This window comes from Pongo abelii, chromosome 12, assembly GCF_028885655.2.
Source record: "Pongo abelii isolate AG06213 chromosome 12, NHGRI_mPonAbe1-v2.0_pri, whole genome shotgun sequence".
Classification (NCBI taxonomy): Eukaryota; Metazoa; Chordata; class Mammalia; order Primates; family Hominidae; genus Pongo; species Pongo abelii.
Window position 1 is genome coordinate 36767266 of NC_071997.2, and position 23454 is coordinate 36790719.

At 39.3% G+C, this 23454-nt stretch overlaps 1 protein-coding gene across 6 annotated transcripts in view; it reads right to left on the minus strand.

Moving 5' to 3' along the window:
* Positions 1–23454, minus strand: part of ST6GAL2 (ST6 beta-galactoside alpha-2,6-sialyltransferase 2) — an 84474-nt gene that overhangs the window by 12514 nt on the left and 48506 nt on the right. For all 6 annotated transcript variants that reach the window (XM_054547852.2, XM_024242409.3, XM_054547851.2 and 3 more), the window contains exons 3-5: positions 19079–19176; positions 17597–17698; positions 15106–15280 (exon numbers count right to left, since the gene is read on the minus strand). In XM_054547852.2, coding sequence (XP_054403827.1) covers positions 15106–15280; positions 17597–17698; positions 19079–19176 — 375 coding nt within the window. The remainder of the gene's footprint in view (positions 1–15105; positions 15281–17596; positions 17699–19078; positions 19177–23454) is intronic.

Sequence of the window (23454 nt, forward strand, 5' to 3'; positions counted from 1 at the left end):
GTAGCTCCCAATGGGCTGAGTGTAAGGAAGCTAATGAGATGGAGAAGTTGTTCCAAAGAAACGAGTCCTTATGGATCATCTAAATTACCCTGATTCATGCTACATCTTTTTAGTTTTAAAAATACATGTGCAGTCCAATAATAGGTGTATGAATTCCTTTATTGCTTCTCTAGAGAAGGAGATAGTACATGTAATACAATCCAATATATCTACTAGTGTACTTTCTTCTGTGAACCCAGAGGACAAATATGGAGTCTAATTAGAAACTCAACTACATAATTATTGGGAAAGCAATATATCAGTTCTTATCAATAATCACCAGAATGCTATACCCTTTGCACTGGCACTAATACTCCTGGGAATTTATCTTAAGGAAATAGTTTAAAGAAAAGTCTATATATAGTCACTTACTGCACATAATTTGTATGAATACATACATATAGTAATGACTTGTCAACATAATTGTTTGATAATATCAAGCACTATGAAACAACCAGAATATCAACAACTAAACAAAGGCATACATTATGATACACCTGTTTGATGTAATTATATGATCTCTGTAATAGCAAGGAAAACCAAAGTCTATTTTCACCTTGATTATAGGTCTTAATGAAAGAACAGTCCTTTTCTGTTTGGGGAAGAGTCTTATTTGACATAGCATAAATTTTTAGATGACACACATTACAATAACAGCAAATAGTAAACATTAGTTATTGTGCTTAGGCACATGATAATTCAAAGTTAAAGGTACTATCAGTATTGTCATTTTACAGATGAAGGAACTGGGGTTTAGAGATGCTAAGTAACTTGTTCAAGGTCATATAGCTATTCAGTGGTAGGGCCAAGATTTGATTCTGATCTCTGTAGAATCTAAGGTCTTAGCCACAGTGCACACATAAAATGACAGGCCAGGAGTGTGGCCACCCTTCTACATATGAGACCAGTGAAATCAAAGGTGAGAGTCTATAAGATGACATGAATCACAGCCTCCCATTCATTCGTTTTTTCAATCGGGGAACACCATGCACTGTGCTGTGGTGCTTCACAGTAAGGGAGCCTTGTTCATTACAACAATGTCAAAATCTGGATGTGGTCAAGATTTGGAAGGGTATACACTAAAATAAAGTCAGGATGGCAGTACCAGAAAGTGAGGTGGAGTTATTTGGTGTTTTTAAAAATGTGTAAACATTTAGTTACATTATTATTTTGTTTCTTTCTATAAGGACTGCAAAGTTCTAGGAGATTATCCCAAAAGTTGCAGAGAAAAACTAATAAAGTAAGGCAGAATCATTCTCTTCCTTAAGGTTTGGTGAAAGCTTTGGACACATACTTATGTGAGGATAAATAGTAATTCTAAACCTACTCAGCCTTACATATGTTAATAAAATGGGATTTGTTAAAAAGCTAGTCAGGCTTTTACTGAATTCCAAGTAATAACCTTGATACAAAAAGTCAAAACGTATTTGCAAAGTTATGGTTTAAATGTTTTGAAAAATAATTATCAATAATTGGTATGCAACTTTGAGTCAGGTTTCCATGATTAATTGCAGTAAATAATCAACTCCAATAATGATTCTTCAGAATATTTTGTTAGGTGGAGTTGCTCAGTAATAACAAAAATCCGATGTTAAAAACATAGAAAACAAGATTTAAAAATATTAATTTAGAAATTTGAGAGGGCTAACTTCAGTATACATTAGTTTTAAAACTTTAATAAGGATATAGGGAGGCAGAGCAAGATGGCCGAATAGAAGCCTCCACCAATTAATTGTCCAGCCAGCAGGAACACCAAAGTCAACAACTATCCACACAAAAAAGCATCTTTGTAAGAACCAAAAACCAGGTGAGTGATCACAGTACCTGGTTTTAATTTTCTATCACTGAAAGGAGCACTGAAGAGAGTCGGAAACTCAGTCTTACATTGCCAACACTGTGCCTCCTCCATCCCCCAGCAGGGAGGAGAATCTGTGCACTTGTGGGGAGGGAAAGTGCAGTGACTGGGAGACTTTGCAATGGAACTCGGTGCTGCCCTGTTACAGCAGAAAGCAATACCGGGCAGAACTCAGCCAGAACCTATGGAAGGAGCATTTAGACCAGCCCTGGCCAAAGGCAAATCATCCATCCCAGTGTTCACAACCTGAGTTCTGGCAAGCCTTGCCACCAGGGGCTAAAGTGCTCCTGTGTCCTAAATAAACATCAATGGCAGTCTAGGCCACAAAGACTTCCATTCCTGGGCATGTCCTAGTGCTGTGCTGGGCTCAGAGCCAGTGGACTTGGAGGCATGTGACCTGGCGAGACACAAGCTAGGGCAGCCAAGGGAGTGCTTGCACCACTCTTCCCTCAACTCCAGGCAGCACAGGTTGCAGCTCTGGAAGAGACTCCTTCCTTTCTTGTCAGGAGAGGAAAAAGAAGAGTAAAGAGAATTTTGTCTTGCAACTTGGATACCAGCTCAGCCACAGTAGGATAGGGCACCAGATAGAGTCCTGAGGCCCCCATTCCAGGCCCTAGCTCCTGGCTGACATTTCTAGACACACCAGAGCCAGAAGGGAACCTGCTTCATGGAGAGAAGGACTCAGTCCTGGCAGGATCCATCATCTGCTGACTAAAGAGCTGCTGGGTCTTGAATAATCAGCAGTGGTACTCAGGCAGTACTCACTGTTGGCCTTGGGTGAGACTCAGAGCCATGTTGGCTTCAGGTGACACTCAGCATTTTCCCAGTGGTGGTGGCTACAGGGAGGGACTCCCGCTTGAAAAAAGGAAAAGGAGGAGTAAAGGGCACTTTGTCTTGCAGCAAAGGTACCAGCTTGGGCAAAGTGGGTTAGAGCACCAAGCAGGCTCCTGGGGTGCCAGATTCCAGGCCTTGGCTCTCACCCAGCACTTCTTCACCTGCCCTGGGCCAGAGGGGAGCCCCCTGCCTTGAAAGGAGAATCCCAGGTCTGGTAGCATTTACCATAAGCTGACTGAAGAGTCCTTGGGCCTTAAATGTACATTGGTGGAAGCCAGGCAATACTCACTGTGAGCTGGGCTGGTAGTGGCCATGGGAGACACCCCTCTGCTTGTGAAAGGGGGAAAGAACAGTGGGGAGGACTCTGTCTTGTGCTTTGGGTGCCAGGTCAGCTGCACTAAATACAATACCAGGTAGAATCCTAAGTTTCTGACTCTAGGCCCTGGCTTCCACATGGCATCTCAAGACCCACCTGGGGCCAGGGTGAACTCACTATCCTGAAGGGAAGGACACAAGTTGACTGGCTTCATCATTTGCTGATTGTAGAGCCCTAGGACATTGAGTGAACATAGGCAGTAGCCAGGCAGTGGTTACCATGGTCCTTAGGTGAGACCCAGTGCTATGCTGGCTTCAAATCTTATCCAGTACCGTCCCAGTGATGGTGGTCACAGAGGTGCTTTTGTCCCCTCTTCTCCACTCTAGGCAGCTCAGCACAGAGGGAAAGACTCTGTTTGTTTGAGAGAAAGTGAGGGAAGAGAACAAGTCTCTGACTGGCAATCCAGAGAATTCATCTGGATCTTATCCAAGACCACCAAGGCAGTACCTCTACAAGTCTGCAAGGGTCACAGTGCATTGGGGTGCCCCTTAATGCAGATACAGCTGAAGTGACCAAAAACTTAGATCATAATATCATACCCAACTCCTTTCAAAAACCTAGAAAGCCTTCTCAAAAAGGCTGGATACAAACAAGCCCAGACTGTGAAGACTACAATAATACCTAACACTTGAATGCCCAGACACCAGAAAACATCCACAAGCCTCAAAACCATCCAGGAAAATGACCTCATCAAACAAATTAAATAGGGCACCAGTGACCAGTCCCACAGAGAAAGAGATATGTGACCTTTGAACAGAAAATTCAAAACAGCTGTTCTGAAGAAACTCAGTGAAATTCAAGATAACAGAGAGAAGAAATTCAGAATCCTATCAGATAAATTTAACAAAGAGATTGAAATAATTAAATACAATCAGGCAGAAATTCCAGAGTTGAAAAATGCAATTGACATACCGAGGAATGCATCAGGGTCTCTTAATAGCAAAATTATTCAAGCAGAAGAAAGAATTCATGAGCTTGAAGACAGGCTATTTGAAAATATATAGTCAGAAGGGACAAAAGTAAAAAGAATAAGAAAGAATAAAGTACACCTGCAGGATCTAGAAAATACCCTCAAAAGGACAAATCTAAGAGCTATTGGTCTTAAAGAGGAGGTAGAACAAGATATAGGGGTAGAAGGTTTATTCAAAGGGATAATAACAGAAAACTTCCAAAACCTAGAGAAATATACCAATATTCAAGTACAAGATTATAGAACACCAAGCAGATTTAACTTGAAAAAGAATACCTCAAGAAATTTAATAACCAAACTACCAAAGGTCAAGGATAAAGAAAGGATCCTAAAAGCAGCAAGAGAAAAAAAAACAAATATTAATAACATATAATGGAGCTCCAATATGTTTGGTAGCAGACTTCTTAGTGGAAACCTTACAGGCCAGGAGACAGCAGCATGACATATTTAAAGTGCAGAAGGAAAAACAAATACACTTTTATCCTAGAATAGTATATCCAGCAAAAATATCCTTCAAACATAAAGGAGAAATAAAGACTTTCCAAGACACCCAAAAACTGAGGGATTTCAACAAAACTAGATATATCCAACAAGAAATGATAAAGGGAATTCTTCAATTTGAAAGAAAAGAATGTTAATGAGCAATAAGAAATCTGAAGGTACAAAAGGTACTCACTATAGTAAGTACATAGAATATTATAATAATTATAGCCTGTAAACTATTCATATATTGAGTAGAAAGACTGAAAAATGATCAAAAATAATAACTATAACAACTTTTCAAGACAGACATTAAAAAAAGGTATAAAGAGAAACAACAAAAACTTAAAAAGTGGGAGGACGACATTAAAGTGTAGAATTTTTATTGGTTTTCTCTTTATTTATGCAATCAGTTTAAAATAATGAATTGAAGATATTATTTGCCAACCTCACGGTAACCTCAAATTGAAAAACACACAACAGGTACACAAAAAGTAAAAAGCAAGAAATTAAAATACCACCAGAGAAAATCACCTTCACTAAAAGGAAGACAAGAAGGAAGGAAAGAAGGAAGAGGAGACGGCAAAACAATCAGAAAACAACAAAATGGCAGGAGTAAGTCCTTACTTATCAATATTAACACTGAATGTAAATGGACTAAACTCTCCAGTCAAAAGACACAGAGTGGCTGAATGGATAACAAAACAAGACCCAATGATCCATTGCCTACAAGAAATACACTTCACCAATAAAGACACACATAGACTGAAAATAAGGAGATAGAAAAAGACATTCCATGCTAATGGAACCCACCTCCCAACTAAAAGCAGGAGTAGCTACACTTCTGTCAGATAAAATAGATTTCCAGCCAAAAACCTATAAAAAAAAGACAAAGTAGGTCATTATATAATGATAAAGGGGTCAATTCAGTAAGAAGATATAGCAATTGTAAATATATTTTGGACCCAACACTGGAGCACTCAGATCCATAAAGCAAATATTACTAGAGCTAAAGAGAGAGATAGACCCCAAAACAATAAAGGCTGGAGACTTTAACACCCCACTTTCAGCAATGGACAGGTCATACAGACAGAAAATCAACAAAGAAACATTAGACTTAATCTGTATCACAGACCAAATGGACCTATAATTATTTACAAAACATTTCATCCAATGGCTGCAGAATACACGTTCTTTTCCTCAGCACCTGGATCATTCTCAAGGGTAGACCATATGTTAGGTCACAAAACAAGTCTTAAAAAATTTGAAAAAACTGAAATTGTATCAAGTGTCTTCTCTGACCACCATAGAATAAAACTAGAATTAACAAGAGGAATTTTGGAATTAAAAAGATGAATTTTGGAAACTATATAAACACATGAAAATAAAATGGTATGTTCCTGAATGACCAGTGGTCCAGTGAAAAAATTTAGAAAAAAAAATTTAAAAGTTCCTTGAAACAAACGATAATGAAAACACAACATATCAAAACCTATGAGATAAAGCAAAAGTAGTACCAAGAGGAAAGTTTATAGCTATAAGCATCTACATAAAAAAGTAGAACAACTTCAAGTAAACAACCAAATGATGTATCTCTAAAAACCAGAAAAGCAAGAGCAAACCAAAACCAAAATTAGTAGAAGAAACAATAGAGATCAAGCAAAATAAATGAAATTGAAATGAAGAAAATGATACAAAGGTCAATGGAACATAAAGTTGGCTTTTTGAAAAGATAAACAAAATTGAAAAATATTTAGCCAGATAAAGATAAAAAGAAAGAAGACCCAGATAAACAAAGTTAGAGATGAAAAAGGAGACATAATACAACTGATGTCACAAAAATCCAAAGGGTCATTAGAGGCTACTATGAGCAACTATAATAGTATATATGAAATTGTATATATATTAATAGTATATAATAAATTGGAAAACCTAGAAAAAATGAATACATTCCTAGACACATATAATCTAGTAAGATTGAGTTATAAAGAAATCCAAAACCTGAACAGACCAGTAACAATTAATGAGATCAAAACTGTAATAAAGTTTCCCAGCAAAGAAAGTCCAGGACTCAATGGCTTTACTGCTGAATTTTACCAAACATTTAAAGAAGAACTAATACCAATCTTACTCAAATCATTCTTAAAAATAAAGGAGGAGGGAATACTTCCAACCTCATTCTACAAGCCATCCTGATACCAAAACCAGACAAAGACACATCAAAAAAGAAAACTACGGGCCAATATCTTTGATGAATATTGCTTTAAAAAATCCTCAATAAAATACTAGTAAATTGAATTCAACAACACATTAAAAAACCATTCATCACAACCAAGTGGGATTTATCCCTGGGACGCAACGATGGTTCAACATATGCAAATCAATCAATGTGATACATTAACAAAATGAAGGACAAAAAACATATAATCATTTCAACTAATGCTGATAAAGCATTTGATAAAATTCAACATCGTTTCATGATAAAAACCTTCAAAATAGTGGGAATAAAAGGAACATAATTCAACACAATAAAAGCCATATATGACAGACCCATAGCTAGTATCATACTGAATGGAGAAAAATTGAAAATTTTCCTCTAAGATCTGGAATATGGCAAGGATGCCCACTTTCATCACTGTTATTCAACATAGTACTGAAAGTCCTAGCTAGAGCAATCAGACAAGAGGAAGAAGTAAAGGGCATCCAAATTCGAATGGAAGCAGTCAAATGATCCTTGTTTGCAGATGACATGATCTTATATTTGAAAAAACCTAAAGACTCTGCCAAAAAACTATTAGAACTGATAAACATTCAGGAAAGTTGCAGGATACAAAATCAACATAGAAAAATCAGTAGCATTTCTATATGCCAACAATGAACAATCTGAAAAAGAAATCAAGAAGGTAATCCCATTTACAATAACTACAAATAAAATACATGGGAATTAACCAAAGAAGTGAAAGATCTCTATAATGAAAATTATAAAACATCCATGAAAGAAGTTGAAGAGGCCACAAAAATATGGAAATATATTCCATGTTCATGGATTGGAAGAATCAATACTGTTCAAATGTCCATACTACCCAAAGCAATCCACAGATTAAATACAATCCCTATCAAAATACCAATGACATTCTTCACAAAAACAGAAAAAAAATCTTAAAATTTATATGTAATCACAAAAGACTCATTCAATAGAATGACCCAGAGTAGCCAAAACTATCCTGAGTGAAAAGAACAAAACTGGGGAAATCACATGACCTGACTTCAAATTATACTAGGTTGGTACAAAAGTAATTGTGGTTTTTGCCATTTTTGCCATGCAGTTTCTCCATTAATAAGAATCTTATTAATATTGAAGTAAGCTTGTAATGAAAGCATAGTTTAATTTCATATTAAAATGTATTTATATTATGTCAATAATATAATTGTTCGCATGTTTTAGAATTCATTTATTGTAAGGAAAACAGAATCACTGTTATCTTTGATAAATTTTCTATGTACGTAAATTGCAAACTTCTGAAATCAGGTGTTTTTCCAACAATAAAATGACTTTTGGTGAAGAGGTTCTTAGAGTTTGCTTTCTTCAATGCTAGGTCAATGTGTTCTTCAAATTTTGAAACTTATTGTTCTTTCTCTTGAAGCAGAAAAGGAAGCCCTGTTATTTTCAGATAAAACAGGAAGAATTTATTTGGTTGCAAACTAAGTATTTCTGTCCAAATCTGATTTCACTAGGAAATCTGATTTTCTTCTCCATAGGAAATAATGCACAGATCTTACAGCAGCAAAGAAGCTCAGCCGTGCCTATGGGGTACTAGATGAATGACAATTCTGATGTCACAATATCTCCAGGCCTACTAACCAAGAAACATTCAGACTGGTGCACTGAACAGAAGTTGTTTCTATACTCCTTTTCCCTTTAATATTTATTGCTTTCCTTTTCCCAGCAGAAAACACACACGCGCGCACACACACACACACACACACACACACACACACACACACACAGAGAGAGAGAGAGAGATTTCCTAATCCAATAAGGCAAGAGCACATGATGTATGAGCCATCAAAAAGACTACAGGTACTGGGCTAGGGGTTGCTAATGAAAGTGCCAAAAGTATGTTATGCTTTTTGAGAGGAAGGTGTTGGCTGAATGTCTTATTCCATTTGGGCTGCTGTTCCAAAATGCAATAAACTGGGCAGTTTATAAATGACAAGAATTTATTTCTCATAGTTTTAGGGGCCTGAAATTCCGAGAACAATATGCAGCAGATTCAATGTCTCGTGAGGGCCCACTTACTGGTTCATTGATGGCCATCTTTCTGCTGTGTCTTCACACAGTGGAAGAGGCAAATGAGCTGCCTGGGGTCTCTTTTACAAGGGCACTAATCCTGTCCATGAGGGCAGCTTCACCTTCATGACCTAATCACCTCCCAATGGTCCCACCTCCTAATATCATCACCTTGAGGGTTAGAATTTCAACATATAAATTTTACAGGAAGAAACATTCAAGTCGACCACACCAAATGCATCTGCCCAAATGTTAGTGAGAGAATGCCTTCCTGAAATCAATGAGAGTTGGAACTTTGCTTGCTTTTTACAAACTTATACCCCACTAATCAGCATATTCAAGAATCTGGGTCCCCATTTGATAGGAACAAACACAAATCCACTTTTAAGAAAAGGATTTACAGTTCACATTGTAATGTATGTCATTTCATAAGAAGTTTTAAGGACCAAAACTGAGTTCATTAGTAAAGCAAGTAAATTTTATAGTTATGTCTTCCAAAGAGACAAAAAGAATAATTGTATTTGTAGTTAAAACATCCAATAATGCTGGAATAGGCCAGGCACGGTGACTCACGCCTGTAATCCCAGCACTTTGGGAGGCCAAGGTAGGCGGATCACGAGGTCAGGAGATCGAGACCATCCTGGCTAACATGGTGAAACCCCATCTCTTCTAAGAATACAAAAAATTAGCTGGGCACGGTGGCATTCGCCTATAGTCCCAGCTACTCGGGGGAATGAGGGAGGAGAATTGCTTGAACCCAGGAGGTGGAGGTTGCAGTGAGCCGAGATGGCGCCAGTGCACTCCAGCCTGGATGACAGAGCGAGAGTCCGTCTCAAAACAAACAAACAAACAAACAGAAACATCCAATAATGCTGGAATATAGGATTTAATGTTACGGAATTTCAAAAGACGAAAATATATAAAAATGTTATATTTTTAGTAATACATTACATTGTTTTAACTAAACACAAATAAAAATAATTATCCCACTTGGGATTAAAGATTGCAATAAGTACATGATTAGTAGTTATTCAAGATTCCTGTGTCCTCCTACTGAGCCACATGCATATCACCTTGCTGGTACCTCCATCAGTACAGAGCCTGTGGACTAGACTTCTAAAGTACTTAAGATTCCAAAAAGCTAAAAGAATGGTTCTCAAAGCGTGGCCCCAGGACCAACAGTGTCACTATCACTTGAGAACTTGTTCCAAATGCAAATTCTCACAATCTCTGGCAACTCAAAAACACTAGTGGTGGGCCCGGTAATCTGGTTTACAAAACTGTGACAGCCACCCTCCAAACTGACTCCATAATGATTCATGCCTGCTATTCATGCCTTTGTATAGTTCCCTCCCATAACAATGGTGCTGACTTGTGTATAACAAAGATAATGTAGCAGATTTGTTAGCTTATGACATCATAAAAACATTGGGCCTTCCTCGTTGCTCTTTCTCAGATCCCCTGTTCTCTGGAAGCCAGCTGCCATGTTGTGAGGATGCCCAAGCAGTGCTATGGAGAGAGGTTCATGCGGTAAGGAACTGAGGCCTCCTGTGCTCAGCTATGCAAGTGAGTCATCTTGGAAACACATTATCCAGCCTGAATCCAGACAGTTTCATTGTAACCTTATGAGACACTGTGAGCCAGAATCATCCAACCAATCTTCTCCCAGATTACTGACCCATGGAAATTGTGTGAGAGAATAAATGCTTATTAATCTTTTTAGTATCTAACTTTTGCTTTGCAGCAATGGTTTACTAGCATACAAACCTTTTGTGTGATTCTGACACATGCTAAATTTTGAAAAACATTGAGCTAAAACATGCATTCATTCACAAAGTAATTATTATTTGTATCTACTATGTACCAGGCTAACAGCAGAAATACAATGATGAGCAAAACAGACACTGACCATTCCTTGATGCATCCTTTTCTTTTCCTTCATTGGACTTATCATACTTTATAATAATTTTATTTATGTCTGTCCTGCAAGTTTTGGGTGGGCAGGACCCTTGTCTGGTTTCTTCACCACCAGGTTTCTGGGGCCCAGTCCTGTGTCTGGCACACAGGAAGTGTGCAATTAATATCCACTTGACAGTGACCCTTACCTTCCTTGTTCACCACCTTTCGCCTATATGAAGGATTCAGGCCCCAGTAACAAGGACTTGAATAGCACTAATAGCACTACATTTAAGGGGCTGGTAACATCTCCTTGGGAATCTAACTGCCGCTGGATAATCTCCATACAAAGAAATGTCTTTTGTGTTCAAAATAGTCAACTTTTAGAGTCTCTCTATTTCAAACATGCAGATTCCTAAGCATGTATAAAGAAAATGTATGCAGTGGATGTGTTAGTCTGTTCTTGCACTGCTATAATAAAATACCTGAGACTGGGTAAATTATAAAGAAAAGAGGTTTAATTGGCTCATAGTTCTGCAAGCTGTACAGGAAGCATAGTGCTGGCATCTGCTTCTGAGGAGGCCTCAGGAAGCTTTTACTCTTGGTGGAAGGCAAAGTCAGAGTTGGCACTTCACATGTTGAAAGCAGGGGCAAGAGACAGAGTGGGCGGGAGGTGGTGCCACCTGCTCTCAAATAACCAAATCTGTAGTCCCAGCTATTTGGGAGGATGAGGCAGGAGAATTGCTTGAACCTGGGAGGCAGAGGTTGCAGTGAGCTGAGATCATGCCACTGCACTCCAGCCTGGGTGACACAGCGAGACTCTGTCTCAAAAACAAAAAAAAAATCAGAAAACAACCAAATCTCACAAGAACTCACCATCATGAAGACAGCACCAAGCCATGAAGGATCTGTCCCCATGATCCAAACACCTCCCACCAGGCCCAGGTGAATTGGGGATTACAATTCAACATGAGATCTAGGTGGGGGAAAATATCCAAACTATGTCAGAGGGTTTAGAAATATAAGTAATTGCATGGGAGACTATAAGGATGAACATATCAGTAAAGGTTTCAGCCAAAAATATTGGAAAATAAAAGCACTATGAAGCCAACCATGGGTACAGCTATGTGTATATATATGTATCTAATGAGCACATCAGTATAGGAAGTGGGGCACACTGTTTCACCTCCAGTGCAGCCCCTTGTGGATCAGAACAACCGGAGGCCAGGGACACTGCCAGGGTGACCTCTTGTGATGGTGACTGTCCTGCTGACCAGTGTACCCAGGGCTGAAGATGGGACTATGCAAACTGAAATGTTCTAATCCCTTCTAACAGCTCTTCAATGAGTTCTTTTGTTCAGGAGCTGATGTTAGAGGTTAGAGCACTTGGAAACAATGAGGTGCTGAGACAACAAGTCAATACCTTCTCAACATGACCTCAGAGCATGAAGGGGGCATTTGGAGAACACTTTTTGATAGCAAAAAAAAAACCAGTCACTGATTTTTAAAATTCTTATAGCAGACAGATTGAGACGTGGGTGACATCATTTTACTGCTATTTAAGGATGTTGGATAAATTATAAAACAGATTCTGGCTCTCAGCCTATTTATGATCAAGATCAAAGAAGAGGGGCAGAGACTACTGCAGTCTCGTGGGTCATCAGAAGGTGCTGGAGTTTTTCTGAGCAGAACTCATCCAAGCTGTCTCCACTGCCCATCCTTGGTGAGGGTTCTCACATGCTTCACCATGACAAGGCACAAGGGCCACAAATAAATTTAACAACGCCAGACCACATCTTCTGTTGCCTCTTCTATCCTTGCCCACCCCCAACCCTTACTCACAGAGCACAGCCTGCCCAGTGGGAACTGAGGGATTTCTTATCAACTTACTGTTTTTCATTCTTTTGTGACTAGCAAAACATAACAGTGCTGTCCTATATAACTTTCTGGGACAATGGAATTGTTCTCTCTCTGCACTGTCCAATATGGTAGCCATCAGGAGCATGTGGTGACTCAGAATTTGAGATGGGGCTAGTGAGATTGAGAAACAAAAGGTTTCCTCTTATTTAGTTTGAAGTAATTGAAACGTAAGTAGCCATATTGCTCAGTACAGTCTTAGAAAATAATAATGATTATTAGTATTTCCATTTCTCATCTGTGAATATTCAGGGTCAGAGGATTAAGTAACTTGCCCAAGGTCAGAAAGCTAGGAAGCAGCAGAGGGGAATTCAAACTCAACCCACCCTGCACAACCTCAACTTCTTGCATGAAACTGCAGCCACTTCCTCATGTCAAAGAAGCCTTAAAGATAATCTTCAGCTTCTGAAACTTTAAATTCTCAGTAAATAGCTTTAAAAGGAAGCTGGCTATATATGGCATGATTTCTTTTAACAAAAACAACATAGGAAAGTACTTTTTTTCAGTTATGACTATCTAACTTGAATTTTTTAAACCCCATGTTGATAATAAGTGTATCTGACAGGCCCCTCTAACTGTGCTTTAAAACTTTTGCTCTAATCAAATATTAGCCACATGAATTCATGAGAGGGTGATGATATGAAAAAGACTTTATTAAACTTCTGTCACATCCTATTTTGCTGTCTAGGCATTATTCTATCCTGTTTATCCTTTGCTGACAAACTAGATTATACTTTCTTTCCTAAATCAACAAGATCCTATGAAACCACACAAAAGATAAAGAACTTAGGATTTCAAAAGAGTGATTTGGAAACAAAGAGTGTCAAAGGCACGAGTTTAAAAAGCAGAAAAAAAGCTGAGCTTAAGGAAAATAATATGCAGTCATATTGTAAATTTTGTTCTTAAATTATAAGTAAAATATTTCACATTATTAAGATACCAAAACCCACTCTAAAATCTGCAAGCTTCAATTCAGGATACCTGTGTGTTCCGAATTCATAACCAAACCAGTGTTATATCCACAAATCTTTCCTTTATTCATGGGGAACCACTGTGCAGCCCAAGAAAGGAAAAGAGGTATAAATTCATTGAAATTGGGGAAGAGAACATTACAGTTCTTTAAAGACAAAACCAATACCCTTTGGTTCTTGTATAGGTTTTAATTTTGCCAAAAGGGTCTAGGATATTCCTTAATATTACCCTACTCAGGTAATATCAAAGAGACAATGGGGTGATAAGCTAAAACACAGATAAAGAAATGGGGTAAAACCCAAAAACTCTGAGGATCAAAGCTAGACTGGAAAACAACGTAGGCCCAGTGTGATGCTCTTGTTATATAAAACCATCTGTAGATGAAAGATGGTGTACTCTTCAGTTAAGAGAGCTAAATGAGGTACTGGAACTAGTCTCATCAAAGCCCGTACCTACTCATAATCTTGAAACACAACACACTATCCTGTTGTCACAGATTCAGCTCCACAACCAAGTATGGCATAAGCTATGTGAACAGGCATGGATGGTGGATTCACAATGCCGCACATTCCTGGACATGCTTCCTTCACTTCCCTCAAGAGGCGGTGGTCTATGTTCTGTCCCCTGGAATCAAGTGAGCCCTGCAGTGACTCTGGCCAATAGAATTGCACACGTGATGCCGTACCAGTCCCTAGGTGTTGGCCTTAAGAAACTGGCAGTGGCAGAGAATTCAAATTCTTGAAATTCAAATTCTTGATTTTCTGTGTTTTCAAACATTCTCCCTAAGATCCATAAGCTGCCATTTAAGAAGTCTAATTACTTTGAGACCACCATGCAACAGAGACCATGTGCAGGCCCATGGTCAACTGTCCCAGCTGAGTTGGGCCTTTAGCCATCCCTGCGAAGGGACTGGATGGATGTGGGAGTGAAGTCATCCTACAAAGCAGCTGAATACACCAGATAACCCCCAGGGATGCCATATGGAACAGAAAGAACTGCCCAGACAGGCCCGTCCTGACCCATAAAACCATGAGAAAAATAAAACAGTTCTTGCTTTTACACCTTGGAATTTCAGAGTAGTCTGTTACACGAGTGTTTCTTTTTTCCTTAGTTAACCTACCCTCCCTCCAAAACACCTGTTAATGGCTCTTACTATACAGGTGGAACATGCCTAATCTGAATAACCAAAAGTTCCAGTGCTCCAAAATCCAAAACTTTTTTGTGTGCCTACATGGCACTCAAAGCAAAGGCTCATTGAAGCATTTTGGATTTTTGGATTAGAGATGCTCAACCGGTTAAATATCTGCAAATATTCTGAAATCCGGAAAAAAAAAATCCAAAATTAGAAACACTTCTGGTTCCAGGCATTTCAGATAAGGTATTCTCAACCTGTATAACACGACTGTATATTTGTTAAATATTAGATCTCATCCTGTCTGCCCCCCAATCATTCCAATTTTTAACATAACACCTACCAATGAAACCAGAAGATGGTGGGTTTGGTTGAATCTTCTCTTTAGTGTTCTCCTGGATAATATCCCACAGCTGCCATATAAATTTAGGATGAAGAATGTAAAATGGCTGATTTGGGTTTCTCTGACGATGCTGAATATATGGAGTGAACAGGTTGTAATCCGGCTTTTTGTACCACTAAGGAAAAAAAAATCAATGCAGTCAAGTAGAAAGAACTAAACTGTGAAAGGAGACAGGGCATGGCTGGTTGATTCGAGGCAGAGGGGCCAGGCCGGGGCTAGAGGATGGGGAAAGATCATGACTCATGACCTCTACAGACACTTCCTCATTGGGATGAGGCGACAAGAAGAAAGAGAGACCAGGGCGCTAGCCCTAGCAGAGATAATGCTTTGTGCTTTAGTAAAATAAGGAAAATGGACTAGATCATCGATCAGCATACTTCTTCTACAAAGGGCCAGATAATCAACACCTTGGGTTTTGCAGGCCATAGAGTCGGCCGTCTCTACTCAATGGTACCATTGTAGCATGGAAGCAGTCATGGACAATAAATACTGAATGGGCGTGCTGTGTTCTAATAAAACACTATTTATGAAAACAGGTGGTGGCTAGATTTGGCCCATGGGTGTAGATTGTTGACCCCTGGGGACTGGATCACTGTATTTCAAATATAAGTTTTCCAAATTTCATCTATAGTGACAGAAATTGTATCGTTGCTGCCTGGGCCAGAGTTGGGGCTGGGAAGATTGACTAGGATTGATTAACAAAGGAACTTTCTAGGGTGATGGAAATATTCCAGTTTTTCATTGTGATGGCAGATATATGAGTGTATAAATTTATCATTCATCAAAATGTACACTTATATTTGTTTACACAATGTATGTTATTGTATGAAAAATCAATAAGGATGCTTCTTAAAAAGGAAGTTTTCAGAAGCATCTCAGCTGTAACCATGACATGGATTTGGAGAGGGTAGGGAGAAGGTTAGCTCATTGAACTCCCTTTAAACAGACATCGGGGATATATAATGGGTATATATTAAGATCACAGGAAATATTCCACTAATGAAACGGCACTGTCACTTTAAAAGCTTTGAGAATGACTGGACCAGAGTATCTTTCATAAATGAAGCCCTAAGCCATGTGGCACTGGCAAGGGAGAAAGAGGAATGTGGGGCCAGAGGGAGAGTCGCTCCTTTACCCTCCCTCCTCTTGGGGCCTCACATGGCAGCAAAGGCCTTACAGAAAGTGGCCTTGTCACTGGGATTTTAGCACTGCTGGGTGGCCAGCTCTGTGCCCTGGGCTGGGCTGCTTTCAACAGAGGAAGAAATAAGGTCCAATAGCTAGAAACTCTCAAGTCTGTTCACAAATAGCAAGAGAGCTGTGAGAGCTTCAAACCAGGGAACCTCAGGCTGGAAAGGAAGTTGAAAAGTTCAAACACCCATCTGATGCTTGATTCTCAGTGGACGGTACATATGAGAATCAAAGAGCCCTCCCAAAAAATATACATTGAGGCTATATATATCGTACATTTCTGGAGATGGGGCTCTGACAGATTTTGAAAAATACTCTCCAGGTGATTTTGACTTGCCGGCCTGGTCAAGAATTGTAAGTAATCATACGAGGTAAACGTCCAGCCTTTGTCTCAAGGTCAACAGTGACCAAAATGCTCCTTCTCCAGGAGCCGCTTCTATCTTGGGAGGTTACCTCTCGGAGAAGCAAAGATCTTTCCCTGACACTGATCTTAAGAAGGTTGCATCCTCTCTGGTCTTGACTAAACAAGTCAAAGGCACTCATTTACAGAACTGACAGCATCTCTTACTAGGCTAAATACTATCCACCTTTTCCAGTCCTCATTGAAAAACAAGCATGCTGGCTTTTCATGAAAGGTTTCACCAAAAGTAGCTGGCTGCTTGTTTAGACAGGTAATGATTTACCAGAATTTCCCAAATATAACCTGTTTGTGTTTTTATGGCTAGTAATAAACTTGTTTCAGCCCCATTGCATAAAATTAAACAGATTCAGAAGCAGAGGCCAAAGAGGAACACACTCAAGAAGAGCCTGGAACAGGCCCCATTTAAATAAAAATGAGCTGTGGATTCACAAAGTTGAGATTTTCATGCCATCACTTTCAATTTATTTCAAAAGGTCTTCCAACTACTTGAAAGGTAATGTAGCCCTATCACAATGAAACAATTCTGAGTTTAATCAGTCAACCCTTTAGTGTAACTAGAAATTTCTGAATATTTAGATATTCTACATTTCCCCCACCCGGCTGCCCTGCCCACCAATTCTGCACAAAAGCACTTTGGCATTAGATGACTACTGCTGCTGTAACTGGGTATCAACGTGGTGTTCACAAACATGCATTAAATTGATATTGATGGGTACTTTCATTGTCTGTCAAAGCTTAATTAATCCTTGCCTTGCTCTTAGGATTAATTAGTCAAAGCCATTGTCTGACCGTTGGGGTGGGCGAATCCAGGGAAACACTTACCAGGTTAAGATTTGCGGAATATGGGGCAGGGTCCCAGGCCACCAAAATGACGTCTTTATACAGGGAACTGTCAATGAAGTGATGGCTGGGGTTGGTCAGAATCTGCAAACACACAGAAAAACCATTTCAAAGCCAGGGTTTGGTTTTTAAAAATTGCATTTTAAAAAGAGGTGAAAACTAAAAAGAACTAAGGCAAGAAAAAGGTGGCTCAGACATTGTATTTTCTTCTGGGGGAGGGAGAGAGACAGGCATTGCATGCAGAAGCACTTAAAGAATGTTTGAGGAAATTACTTTTTTAATAAAAAAACACAAGTTCTGACATTTTCACCAGCAATGTACTCATGTCTAGTGGTATTGAATCCAGATCCTGAAGGATGCAACTCCCTAGCTAATTCAAGCCTCACAACCTCCTCTACAATTGCCTTCACATATAATTTGGAGACAGACTTGCAGTTGTGGATGAAGTGAGTTCAGAAGGAGCCTCCAGGGTGCCAACCGCATCCTTCCCTCTGTGGCCCTACCTAGTTCTAAATGAGTTCTTCAATCTCAGCTGCCAATCATCTTTTTAAAATTATTATTTCAGGAAAAAACAACGTATTATTTTCCCTCAGTTTTAAGATCCTTTTTTTTTTTAACCATTATTACGATGTACTTTTTTCCTTTACATGTTAAAGTTTCTTAGAATGTATGTTACAGATGATATGTATTCTAATTTGGTGGCATTTACCTCCTCCTTTGTAAAAAGTTGTTATTAAATGAATGGCAGATTTTACAGTCAAATGACATCTCTGAATTAAGGAAATATGGTAATTGTTTCTTACCTTGCGGCAGGCTGCCTGGTGCAGTGAACTGTGCAGAAAGCTAATCTTTTGTTCTGTAAGCAACTCACCATAAATCACTCATCACCTCACTTTTTTCTACATATTTTGAAACTCCAGAAATTGTTGTGGTTTGTTCTGAGGATAATTTTGCTATAAATTTGCAAGGCATTCTTATTAAGAACGTGAAGAAATGAGGTATTTTCATTTCCAATTAAACAATTCCTTTTCATTTTTTAAAATTTCCAAATGGCAGACTAAAGTTGCAAAGATCTCCTATGAACTCTCAGATTTTATACTTTGCTTTTCTCCCCTTTATCCTCTGCTTGCTTTATTGCCATTTCTTCTAAGTTTAACTTTTGTCAGCTCACAAAATGCAACATGCTAAGTCTATGATTATAAATATACATATATTTCTATTTCTACTGATTTTTCCTTTTAATCTTATTCATTTCCTCCTATTCATGTCATGTCTAAATTCCCATTTCTCTGCAGTTTTCTTCATTAATTTCTATTAATTATAAGAATGATACAAATAAACAAGTTCCACGGTCATAATTCACCAGGTAACTTCTCTTCACTCATCCAGTTAAACTCATTTCTCTTCACTCATCCAGTTAAACCTAAGAAACATACATCCATGAAAACACTCAATCTGTCTTACCTGCGAATTAATGATGCGTACAGTGGTTTTATTCCCAACATCTTTCTCATAACCACGTGTAGGAGCAGAGTTAAATCTCAAAACTGCATCATGAGAATCTAAGGGCACATAAGTGACAAGCTTACTTTTGTTCTCTGTAGAATCACATAATCTAGGAAAAAATGTTAAAGCAAATCTTTCAATACCTGAAGCTAATTATACACCATCAACAAAGTTAAGATATCTCCACATGATTTTCAGAGAATTTACTCTTCACTGAGAATGAGATCTTGGCTACAGGAAACATCAATATGGATATATATATATATATATATATAAAATCTGTTCAATTATGGGCGACATTGTATTATCTAAGTGATATTTAGATACTTGCTACCTTTTCAACATTCTTTACAAGTGACACGCTTGATGCAGCCATTCTCCCACAGCTTCCAATACATCTTGAGGGAGACTGTACTGGAGCAGATAAAGACACTAGAAGGCAAGGGCTGCTTTTTGGTGCTGGTGTATGCTTAAAAAGAAAGCCAGCCCTTAAGCAGAGATTCTGCATGTAATGTTGAAGAAAGAAAGAAAGTCAGCGCTGACTTCGACGCAGCCTTACGTACTGCTGCCGATGGCAAGAAGACCTGTGTGAGAGCAACCTTAAGAGCATTCTGCGTTAGCAGCAATAGCCTGCCAGACCACCGTAGCCCCGAGGATAGATGAGATGGAGAGACCACCAATGCCACCAGCTGCCAGGGCTCTTATGTTCTATAACCACACACCGTGCTTCACCAAACTTGAACTATGAATGCAACATAAATTTACATCTCACTTCATTCAACTTGACCGCCCAACTTGCCCAAGTTCTCTGAATGCTGGGCTGGGAGGTCCTGGATGAAAACAAGGTACCCCTATCCTGGAGGCTGACAAGGAGGTGAACAGTGGGAGGTACAGGAAAGTGGGTTCACCTGATTTAGCATTGGGACTAGGGGATATGTTCCCTTTACAGAAGGCAGCCTATAAACATACATGCTTCTTGAAATTCCTAGAAACCAGCCTGAAGCCAGAGTCAATGAGCAAGAAAGCAATTTTCTAAGGGCCATCTTTAGCTTTAAATATCTCATGCAGATTCCAAGCTCGGCCTGGAGCAAGGACAGTGCCTGTCTGTGAGGGAGAGGTGAAAAGAGGTATTTCTGTCATGCCCAAGGGGAGCTGCATTTATAGTCCCCGAGCCCGCACAAGTGCCTAAGGCAGCCGCCTTCTTCCCTGAGTCCCTGCTATCTGCTCCTTTGGAGTTGTCTTCTTGCTCCCCAAATAGCAGAAACTCACCATGCATGCCCCCACTAAAACAATGTTTAAAAAGTTGCCTTCACTGACAAACCCTAAACTTAAAAAAATTCAAATTCCAGCTTCAGCACCAAAATTAATTCACTTTTGGAACACGTGAATGCGTAAAGTGTAGGTGGCTATGTCATCAAAACCCCGCAATGTTCTTTTAGGGGAAATTTTGCAGGAGTTGGCAAACTATGACCTTCTGGCCAAATCTGGCCTGCCACTTGTTTTAGTAAATCAAGTTCCACCATAACATAGACACACTCATTGTACACGCTGTCTATAACTGCAAAGTTGAGTTGTTGAGACAGAGACAGAGATGCAGTTCACAAATCAAAAAATATTTACTATCAGGCTCTGTAAAAAAGTCTGCCAATCTCTAGATTCAAGGGGATCTATTCTTTGTGTAAATGATGCCAAAATACATGAATGCCTCCAAATTAAAACCAGTTCTTTACTTCACAATTTAAGGATTTGTTCATACTTTATTGAGGTAATGGATTTCTTATTTATTTTTATTGAATAATGTTTTGTCAAAAAATTCAAATAATATTTGAGGTAGAAAAACCAGATTACCCAAAACAGTAGACTCTTGAAATTTATTGATAATCCAAACACTTTTTAGGCATATGGAATATATCTACTGATATTTGCCATACTAAAAAGTAAAATAGGGAATTTAAAAATGTTTATTAATTTATTTTAAAATAGCTTTTTTTCAATTTAAAAAACCCCTATATTTTCAAAAACCAAAAGAATACTGAGAAGACTGCCACCGTTTTAAATGTTTTCAAGTCTCTTTAAGGTCTGGTTTTTTAGAAAGTTGTTTTCTCATATCTGCTTTTGAATTCAACTTGTTGTAATATGTTGTTTTATTTGAAGTATATGAAGGCTCAGACACATTGTTGAATTGAGAGAGCTATTTAAAGAATCCTTCCAAAGAACTGTGAATATTCTTCTTTGATACGAGGGCTAGTTTCTTAGGGTTGGTTATAATTTGGAATCTGAAACCTATCGATGAACTTTTTGTGCTCTGTTACATTAAAACTTGTGGTCTATTTTTCTCTTAAAATGGATCTTTCACTCATGCATAATTGTATAATATTGTACAATGATCAGCTGGAAACTATCAGCTAGGCATAGTTATATATAAGTCTTATATATATATATATATATATATATGTATGTTCGTCAGATCTTCCAACTAGTGATGCATTTTGTTATAAAGAGTTGAAACACTGGCTGGGCATGGTGGCTCATGCCTGTAATCCCAACACTTTGAGAGGCACAGGTGGGCGGATCATCTGAGGTTGGGAGTTCGAGACCAGCCTGACCACTATGGAGAAACCCCGTCTCCACTAAAACTACAAAAAAAAAAAAAAAATTAGCCAGGCGTGGTGGTGCATGCCTGTAATCCCAGCTACTCAGGAGGCTGAGGTAGTAGAATTGCTTGAACCCAGGGGGCAGAGGTTGCAGTGAGCCAAGATTGCACCATTGCACTACAACCTGAGCAACAGGAGCACAACTCCATCTCAAAAAAAAAAAAAAAAAAAAAAGAATTGAAACACCACATTGATTAGTATCACCATGGAGTTCACCAGTTTTTAAAGTCTGGAAAACTTCCAAGTTCATGGTTCAAAGCTTGAATTTTATCATCAGCAACAAATACTATTAGTTATTTTCCTAAAAGTGACAGGTTCACTTGATTCCTTTTTGAGAATATATCTGCCAAATATCCAAGTCTGAATAAACTTTTTTTTCAAGTTAAAATTGTATTTCATGAAAAAAGTGGCTAGTTCGGCTCACAGTACAATTACCCAAGGGCTTTTCCTTTGTGAACTGGCACACATAAGTGCTTTTCTCCTGTTTCCCCATGTGCCCCACTGAATCTGAAAAACACGTGTATTCAAAAGTTGAGCTTTGGGTTCTGCTGCCCTGACTTGTGCTAAGAAGCCCCAGTCTCATGCATCATTCATTGTGTTTGTACCACCACTGCAAATGTCAACAACTGAAAGGAAAAGAACTCTGAGTATACTTACCACAATAGTTTTTTCTCATGGACCCTCGAAAGGGCCTTGCAAAGGCTAAGGGTAAGCTTAGATCTCACTGTTCCCACTGCTAAGCTAGGGGGACCCTGTGGTTGCAGACAGTGAGAGGAGACTCCACCAGCGAGGTGACTGCAGGTGCTGGGAGGGAATCGGCCCTAAGCCAGAGAGGAAGTGTGATGCCAGCAATACTCAATCTCAGTTCTGTCCAAACCACGCTGCCCACCCCTCAGACACAGCCTACCCAAGGGCCTCAAGCGGTGGGTGCATTTCTATTATTTGACTAATAAATCTGAATTAATTGCATCACCCTTGAAAACATCCCAGCATTTACATGCCCATTGTCCTATTGTGGAGCTGTGCTCTAAACCATCCAAGGACTTCACGAGGCACAGGGCACAGAAAGATAATGCAGTGTAATTCCTTTGGAGGTGGTATTAGTCTGCAGAGTTAAAAGGCCACCTCCGTGGAGAGGGCAAGGAGGCAGGGTCATGTAGGCTTGTGGCTAGGCCCAGTGCAAGCCCTCTATGAACAGCCTCTATGAGCAGCGTGGGGTTGGGATGAAGGGGAGGGTGAGCTGAGACTGTCTGTCACACAGACATGTTTTGTAAACATACACCTGGGTGTGCATTCCTTGATAATGCACTGTGAGGATAGAAGCTGTCCATTCATATTTAGAAAAAAAGGAATAGGTCAGACAGCAAATACAAGGGGAAGAAAGTCAAGTTTCATTTCTGGAGAAGGCATTTCCAGGCCAGAACCATGCTGTGTTGACCTTGAGAATGGAGCCAGACAAGTGCATCCATGGAAGGAAAATTAAAGCCCTTCAAGGAGCTGCTGGGCCAGCACCCGGTCACTGCCCTGCCCCAGGCCCCATTCACCACATCACCCCCCTCTCCTACGCTGATGAGAAAATTCAAACAGCAGGAGAGCAAGCCTCCAGTCACTAGAGAATGGCCTGCCTAGGATTGGACAAAGCATTGCTTTGGGAGCTCCATCACCCTGGGAGCCCTGTTT